We start from the raw sequence: 9,077 nt of genomic DNA, 5'->3' as shown, positions 1-9,077 counted from the left end.
CACCCCTTCCCCGTTTTTGTCCAGTTGTGACTAATAATACATTTAGGTGGTGTAAGTTCTGAGATATACAAATTTAGGATTTATAAAAGCGTGTATTTTGTCATATTGGATATTGAGAATTGATTTAATGTTTATACAGTTCAATAATAATTTTGCATGAGTGGCTTTTTATAAGATGTCGTTAAAGAAATGACATACTATTAATGATTATCCTGCAATATAGAAAGTATTTGTTTTCGGCTCGGAAGGGGAGTAACTGCTCGGCAGAGCCTCGCAGTTACTTCCCCTTCCTTAGTCTCATACAAATACTTTCTGTATTTTTCTGGAATACACTATTGTATATTTATGTCCTGTTTTGTTGACAGAGCTTCAGCACCAAGGGTGAAATGAATCGGTCACGTTAAAAGTGGTATTACTTTCATATAAATTCTGAATTAAAGGGAAGACTAATACATAAACGTCTACTTACAGATGAAATTAAATACAAAATATTTACCGTAGATTAAAGTACACAAACAAAATAACATGTCTTAGAAAATCTTAAATAGCAAGATACTTTGATGTTCCTGATCTAAGTATATATATATTCTCAAAAAGTTAGTCCGGTTGCCTTTGCTTTGTAATCCCAGCTTGAAGTGCGTACTAGGTACATAAGGTGTCTTTGATTTAAGGTTAAGATAACCTGCCCTTTGTTATATCATGCCAAAAATATACAAACTAAATTCTTTAATAGGGAGACCTGAATAAGCAGCATATTTGAGACCCGTAAATGGTGGTACAGACAACATTTAACTTTTAGAGAATGCCTTGTTTTTATTTGTGTTCGACGGAGATACACGAATAACACAGTATATTCCCATCTTTGAATTGAAAATATAATTACTGCACTAACAAATTAGGTAGTATGCAATCCAACTAATTGCAACGATTTAGAATAGGTTATTGAAAATACATATAGCAATATTCAACAATAATTCATCTGAGCACTAGTAAAGAACCTCCTCTGTTAATGTTCAACTTGCTTCGTCCATAAGAAAGTCATTCGATATATGAAAAGAAGGATTGTTTGTTTCTTTTCATGTACTGAGACATCCAACAGTTCTCATTGGAAGCAAGTTTTATTTCTACTTCTCTCCTGTTGCTACATTTTCAACTGTTTCTGTCACTGTGTCTTCGTCGGTTTTAGAATTACCATTTTTAACTTTATACTTCCGAATGAGCAGGATTACAACTGGTACCATCAGGCTGGTCACTGAACCAACTATAATAGTTATCATGTTGTTGATATCTGTAAATGGAAATTAATATTCATTTAATATGTAAAGACATCGGCAAAAAACAATATCCGTGACACGTGTCAACCACTTTTCATAAAAGCGAATTCCTTCAGTAAAGATTCACATAAAAATCATACAAAAACACATTTTTCCCAAAATATTTTTTTTACTGAGGAGAAACTTTCACAATAATAAACATAATAAAAAAATTCTTTGGATTTTTTTACCTAAGGAATTTTCTTCTTTCTCTTCAGAGTTGCTCTTTGACGGCAAAATGTGGACACACACTCCATTGTCTGACAAGCACAACTTGGGGTAGTTAGACATATCATTTGAAATAGCTGAAAATTGAAGGCAAGATTTAGCAATAGACATTCATATTTTTTGACAGTTTTATATTATGCTGACATATCTATATAAAATAGGGAACTTATATGGTGAAATACAACAAATGCACCATCGTATAACCTTACTAAAAATACCAAATAATCACAGAGATCACCAAAACGTTTTCAAATGTTAATATATATTTAAGTAAGCCGTGGTTGAAAGGACATGAGTAATACATGTAATCATAATGCAATGATTACAACCAATTTGTACCATTTTTGGTAAACTAGAAAATTGTGATAACAAGATCACCAAAAGGCTATATGGACCTTGCTTCCAACAGGGGAGGGAATGAAAATACTACGCTGACTAATCAGAAATTCTAGGTAGATAGTCGTATGTTCTTTCCGTCAGGGACTAGCCAAGTCCACTCATCAAAATTGGCATTTTCCCCTGTTTGTGTGATAAATAATTAAATACATGAGCCTTCTTGTTAGACAAAGTCCATGTAAAGTTAGGACAGCTCAAGACCACCTAGTCAAAAAATAGTCAAACTGATTTATACAAATGAAGTATATTTATTTCCATATTAATAAGACAAAATAATAAGTCCGATCGTCAGTATTTACTAATTCGTAATAATTGTTAAGACTTCAGTATATTTCATTGTAGGCGATATCAAAGTTTAACTTAAAACATGAAGCAAAATCAACTGAGAAGAATTTAAACTCGTCACGTCAAAGTGAAATCATGGGTCATCACGCTGTGCACGTCAAAGTGAAGTCGTGGGTCATCACGATTTAAATTCGAAAATAATACATTTGAAATTGATATAGAAGGAGCACAGAAAAATGTGTAGAAAACGGATGCTAGACTCCAACAAAAATATTGTTAACCGATGAAGCGTTCCTGGTTTTTCTAGTTCTATTTTATTCTACCCGTAGAAGAGAAGCTGGTAGAAACAAGTAGTCATTTTCGTTCGACATCTATTCTACTATATATTAAAAGATTATGTCACACGTGAAATCAAAACCCTTGTAATTTCAGGTAATAAAATTAATTTTCACACCTATCCCACTCCCCCAATTAAGGCATCTAAGCAATAAAAAAAAATAAATAATAATAATAATAATAATAATAATGATAATAATAAAATGCGTTAACCTTGTTGAATTGAGAGTCGTGGAACCTCTTTGTATTTCATCCGGAACAGAATGTCAAAGGAGCTCAATAATTGTAGGTTAAAGATGATTTACGCCAATATTCAATTATACAATTTTGTAACACGACATTGTCTATTTTTTCTAATAGTGTCATTTGGAGACAATGTGAATAAGGAAAGATTTATTGCCTATCTTATTAATAATGAAGTGGGAAAAATTAAAACTGATATCCCCGAAATTATCATAGCAAAAAAAAACCTTACAATCTATATCACAACACTGTTTTCTTTTCTCATCTTGAACTTTGCATCATCAATTTGTTAGGGGGAAATACCTTTTCAGCAGAATAAAAAGCAAATACTTAGAAAGTTAAAGATCCAGAAATAAGTTTGAACAATTCAGATTGATTGAATGGCATGACAAGTTCGTAGTCCGACAGCTGCCAAACTTCAGCTTTAAAGACTAAATCGGTTCTAACCTACTCAAACCATGCTAGACGCTTAGGTACCACCCCATTGCAAAAGTTCTGTCATGCTCGGGAAGTATTTCCGTGAGCGAATAAAGTTTACGATAATTTCAATTAATTAATAAATTGATAATTTCAATCCAAAAATATAGTTAATAATGCACAAACAGGACAACAGCGGCTATCCTCATTCGTAATGTAGACAATAGAATACATAAAGCTGAAGATGAGAAATAAAGTAGATAGCTTACAGAGACAATACAAGATTTTGCCTCGAATCATATCTAAGTAATGTAGGAAGCTTGTTAGATTATCTCCCGTCTGAGCCCACCGATAAAAATTCCATTTACTGAAAGGAAAAACATGTGACATCATCAGGTGCTCCAGAAGAGAAAACATGTTCTGCTTTGACAGCCACAGTCGTCAACTTTGCATGAGAGTAAAGTCTGGAAAGCGCCCATCCGGTACGGAGTGAGTAAAGTCTGGAAAGCGCCCATCCGGTACGGAGTGAAATCACCATCATTTAACTTTGAAGTGATAAAAGCAACTACTACTGAACATAACCCGGAGTTTATGGAGTTTATTTGACAGTTCACTCTATTTACTTATAAAGTAAAATGTTTTGTTTTGTCATAGGTGTCAGGTAAATGAACCAACTTTACAGTGAAGTTCATCCGTTCATTGTCATTTTCTTTATTTATTCAGTTATTAAAACATTATTGTAGAAAGTGTGTCTTAAAACGGATAAAAGGAGTCACTGAGGAGAAGAGATACGGAAAGTGCTATCTTTATTGTTATAGTGTTAATAATTACTATACTAATATAATCTAACATTTAAAAACTTAAACAAAAATAAATAAGTTTAACTAACCTATGCTTCTAGCATGTGGGTACCATAATTGATTTGATAGAAGTTCATTCCCTTTTGTCATTTTTAGCAGTATTGTAGTATGAGCTGATTTACCAGTGTCAGGTACATGTATATCTATTTGAAATATATGTGGTACTCGAGAGCATATTTCTGTAGGTAGTATCAAAGTAGACTCATTGCAAGAAAATGTTTCTTCTTTAAGTACCTTGAGAAAATAGATATTAATAAACGCAATAATTGTTATATTGGTATATAGAATAACACTGGTACGCCATGTAAACAATCCGTTGTATCACAGGTAAGTGTCGTAAATTGAATGAACCCGTGCGCACCATGAGACCTGATGTTAATACATGTAATTTTATCCTTGGTGCAATGTGAAAATAAAGACATGGCACAATTAGGAAGAGAAAGAGTGTCAACTACTTAAGACTAGAACTATGCAGAATGAACATGAAATATGCAATCAACATAATAATGAGAAGGCAATTAATGTACTGTCAATAGAATTATCAATCAGTGAACTCATTAAAGTTAAAGCTTACCACGATATTGAAATAACTTACCATATCTTTGTCAATTGATACAGTTCCGTTATAGTCGGGAATTAAACTGAAAATCCGGACAAGAAATATGTTGTTTGTACTATTCGATGAACATGGCAATTTAACACTGATGATTCTGAGACATTCGACGGTTAATACAGACGTGTTTCCATGGTTAATATATCCAAAAAACCCCATCATACACGAAGGGTCTATACGATGAGTTGATTGAATAGCTACAGTTTGGTTTTCAGAAACAGCATAATAGTTTCCACAAACTCCACTCTCTTTACCAATAATTACTGAAATTAATATTGCTTTTAACAATGCATCTGTTTAGTCATGTACAGAAGAAACAATTACCCCAATGGAATGAAAATACCAGACCAATGCAACCAAATGGTCTTAAATGAACGACAAGGAAATCCTCATACCTCAGGTTAGGCTGCAGCTGGCCCCGAAACATTATATACACAGATACATCGAAATAGTTGTCCCTATATACTCAAGTTACATAAAAAATAAACCAAAGGTGAAAACGAAACAAGACATACAGAGGCCAGAAATATCTGGCTTGAGATAGGCGCAAAAATGCGGTGGGGTTAAAGTACTTACGAGTGATCACAACCCTCCCCTTAAAATCTGGAAAAAAATATTTTGCAGTTAAATACACCTAAATTCAGTTCGAAAGGGTCTGAAACCCTTGTTACAATGGAAATAAAGAAACTGAATATAAATTACACAAATGCACAAACTAAGGAATACTAGCATTCAACTGACATGCCAGCACCAGACCAGTTTAATCCTACAAAAATTATGTCCCAATCGTATGTAAAATCAGTCCCAATTCTTCCCATGTCATGCCAAAAACTGCTTTCATTATAGTCTTTCAATTTCTATGGAAAGACCCTATGAGCGAAACAATGTTAATAATATCCTTGAGGATTTGACAATAATATCATACAGAACGAGCCCATTCAATAGTTTAGTTAATTTAAGGAGTTCCATGCTTTGTGCTACAATATTTCCGTAAAACAAAGGGTGAGAGATGTCCTCACAAATCAATCATTTATAAGTACATCTTTTTCTGAAGGTGAGTTCCTTGTATTAGTTGAAAAAAAATTTGTGAATGTTTTGAACGAGCTTGTGATAGAGAAAATCTTGATGTAGTATCTTCTTGGGTATATAAAGATTCCTTTCGTTAAAACCCGACACATTGTTACAAATGAGAGCAAATCAAATCAGTTGTGATATTTAATCACCATAAGACAGTGGCAAGGAGACTTTACGATCTATAAATTGATCATATATATATATCTTTTTGCATTGTAATGGCCTTTGGACTTTGAGAATTATTGCAGACTCAGTTTTTTTGCACTTTCACAAATAATGCATTAAGTGTGCATTCTGCTCTCTTCAACATAAATTTCTTTCGGAAGGGGGACTCTTAGAATGCTTGGATTGTTTTTATTTTTTAGATTCTTTAATATTTAAATTCTAATTTTCAATTTAATTCAATATATCTTCACAAAAAATCTAAACTGATTTCCATATTTCCCCTTAGGAAATCCCCCTTCCCCAAATACAATAAAATGGGAAGTCTACCACCTTAAATACCTTCTCCTACTAAAAAGTGCAACATAAATAGAATATTAATATCAAACAAATCATAGTGAGTGAGACAATACGATTAGGAATGATGAAGAGAGAAGCCCTTTGGTTGGTTCTTGTTACAATTACGTTCACTAGTCCTTCAAATTTAACAACTACGTTGTATTTCTGTTTGGAAACAATGATAATTTCTATGAAAGATACAGTATTGGTTTGCCATGTTGATCGGTGAAATTTCAAGCCCTCCTCCGATATAAACAGAAAAAGGGAAAAAAATAAATAAATAAATAAACAGGAAACAGCAGGCCTTTTTAGTTTCTATTAGATTACTTACGTTCTTGATGCACACTACTCCTTCCATTACAATCAAATAAGCTTACAATAATAAATAGAAAAGACCTCTGTAATAAAAAGAGATTAAAACATAATTGAAGTTATCGAAGTAGTTACCCAACAAAAGAACCCTTTGCATATTTATTATGTTTAAAATTGGAGTATGTCTGCCAATGAAATATTTAAATAATTTAAAAAATAAGTCAATTTGTCCGGTTTTTTTTTTATACCGAAAAGTGAGTCAGGATTTTTTTATAAATTGATATTTAAATGCTCTACAAGTCCTTTTAATATATAAAAAATGACATGTTGTATTACAACTTCTGTTATGAGTTATAATCCTTTGTAGAACATTGCCCACAGATAAGTGTATAGTTTTTGTCATTAGAGAAAAGGGCAGATATAGTGAAATGCAACAAATGCATAAATTGAATAAGTGTAAACACACCTAGATTTTTAGTGGAGTCCGAGTTGCTCATTTACTTTTGTTACTTTGTATGATTTTAGTTACTTTATGTTCTTTGTTGTATATGTCTGTTTTCCATGTCTGGTCTTTGTCCCTGGATTACATTCTTTTGATTACCGCTATAACCTTGGTTCCCTTGATTACTCTTTCAAGTAAGCCTTTGAAGGCCCCGACAACAAAAGTAATAAAATACACCGTAACAGAACAATGATACTTCTTCAAGACACTAAAAAGTAAAATAACGACACGAAGACACTTTAATGACCAACATTGTCAAATACTATTGATGTTAGGGCGAAATCACTCATATCTTACCAATATCAGACAACTTTTGAAATAGTGGATAAACATCCGAAATCAACAAAATTAGATTGAGTCAACGAAAAATCACCAAAGGTAATGATTCATTCATAAATTGTTGAAAATTTCGAATTTGATCTTGACTTCTTACAGTTAGGCTTCTATGTGGGTTATGTTGCTACACGATTGAAGTCATCACTGCAGAAGTTTTATGGTCATCGTGGATAGTTACGGTGTATTCATCTACACTATGCAAACTGATTTATTCAACGTGTCATAGTTTTCCTACTTCTTTTGAATATCCTGGATTTGACTTTTTTAGTTGTTTCTAGAAAAGCAGATGACGCATACCCTACCGATGCACCTGGTCCATGCTCACAGTCTTTAGTGGAGTCCGAGTTGCTCATTTACATTGTCTTTGTACGTGTTATTTTAGTTATTTTATGTTTTCTGTTGTTTGTGTGTGTCTTGACTTTATTCTTATGATTGTCGCTCTAATCTTGGTTCTCTTAATTATTCTTCAATAATTTAATATGACCATGCACTAGTAGTTTTTTGTTGGTATTTGATACGTTTAGTTTTTGAATCGTTTTATGCACAATACTTTTGTTTTTTTCTTGCTTTGTCTTATCTTATTCTGTTGAATTATTGTCTTTATTAATGCTTTAACCATATTTTCCATTGCTTTTTCACTCTAATTGTTTGCTTACCTTCAAAACTGTCCATTTCCTCTGATAACAGTAGATTTTAGTGAGAAAGAAGTAAAAGGGGTATACGCCATAACACGAAATAAACAACAAACTGAAGAATTTAAATTATTTTATGTTGATTTTTGCAGGTGTCATAGTACATATGAAAAATTAATGGCATTTTACATCTGTTTGATTTATACATGACAAATAATATAACCTTTAGAATCCTTGAATAAGTAATGGTTAATTGTTTAAGTTATCTCACTGAAAAATGCACCGCAGGAAAATTCATTACAATTATATTTATCAAGAAAATTTAATTCAATTCACCATCTGTTATGTAAATTAATTTTGATATATCACGATCTAACACAAATAGATTTATGAAAAATCGTTGGAACACCAATGTCTCAAAAGAGAGAAAATCAGTTGATAAAGCAAAAGGCGACAACAGCAGTGCAACAGAAATGTACATGTTTTGCACAATATAAATATAGGATATGTGGTATGATTGCCAATGACACAGTTATCCACCAAACACCAAGTAACAACAATTGCTTTTTACAGGTCTCCCTAACCCTGACCCAAAACCCCAACTCTATATCCCCAAAACAAAAAAAGTGAAAATATTCATAAAAGACGACAACCGACCTAATATATATAGCACAAATGCATTGCAACTAATAGATATTTAGAAAAAACGAGTAGCACGAATGTCTGAAAGAAAACTGGAGTAAACTCGGACGCTCTGTTAAAACAAACATTCTTGCTTTTTTGCAAGACAACTGATGTGCTATCTGCATGCGGCCTGTTGGGATGTATGTAAAGTGAAAGATCAATATATCTTTAACATATAGACAGATGTGATTAGGTAGAAAGCATATGTCATTTTAAGCTCACATGGCTGAAGGCCATGTGAGCTATTGCCATCACTTGACGTCTGTCGTCGTCCGTCGTCGTTAACGATTTTCCGAACCTCTTCTCCTCTGACACTACTTGACCAATTGAAACCATACTTAGAAT

At 32.8% G+C, this 9,077-nt stretch overlaps 1 protein-coding gene across 1 annotated transcript; it reads right to left on the bottom strand.

The window, feature by feature from the left end:
* Positions 1 to 853: 853 nt before the first annotated feature.
* Positions 854 to 8,088, bottom strand: LOC148618088 (uncharacterized). Its single transcript, XM_088585165.1, has 5 exons — positions 8,073 to 8,088; positions 4,674 to 4,954; positions 4,108 to 4,312; positions 1,505 to 1,618; positions 854 to 1,288 (listed from the first exon to the last, which is right to left on the bottom strand). The coding sequence occupies exons 1-5, from the start codon at positions 8,086 to 8,088 to the stop codon at positions 1,125 to 1,127; spliced, it is 780 nt and encodes a 259-aa protein (XP_088441291.1). The 3' UTR covers positions 854 to 1,124.
* Positions 8,089 to 9,077: the final 989 nt, after the last annotated feature.

The sequence above is a fragment of the Perna viridis genome, chromosome 5, assembly GCF_037379345.1.
Source record: "Perna viridis isolate PV_CMFRI_1.1 ecotype Kerala chromosome 5, ASM3737934v1, whole genome shotgun sequence".
Taxonomy (NCBI): domain Eukaryota; kingdom Metazoa; phylum Mollusca; class Bivalvia; order Mytilida; family Mytilidae; genus Perna; species Perna viridis.
This window is presented reverse-complemented; position numbering and strand designations above follow the sequence as displayed.

What these genes read in the sequence shown, in the direction of transcription:
- LOC148618088 (XM_088585165.1), bottom strand. An exon ending in TATCAATTGACAAAGATATG is followed by an intron (nt 4,313 to 4,673) that starts GTAAGTTATTTC and finishes TATTTTCTCAAG; the next exon opens with GTACTTAAAGAAGAAACATT. An exon ending in CCCACATGCTAGAAGCATAG is followed by an intron (nt 1,619 to 4,107) that starts GTTAGTTAAACT and finishes TTCAATTTTCAG; the next exon opens with CTATTTCAAATGATATGTCT.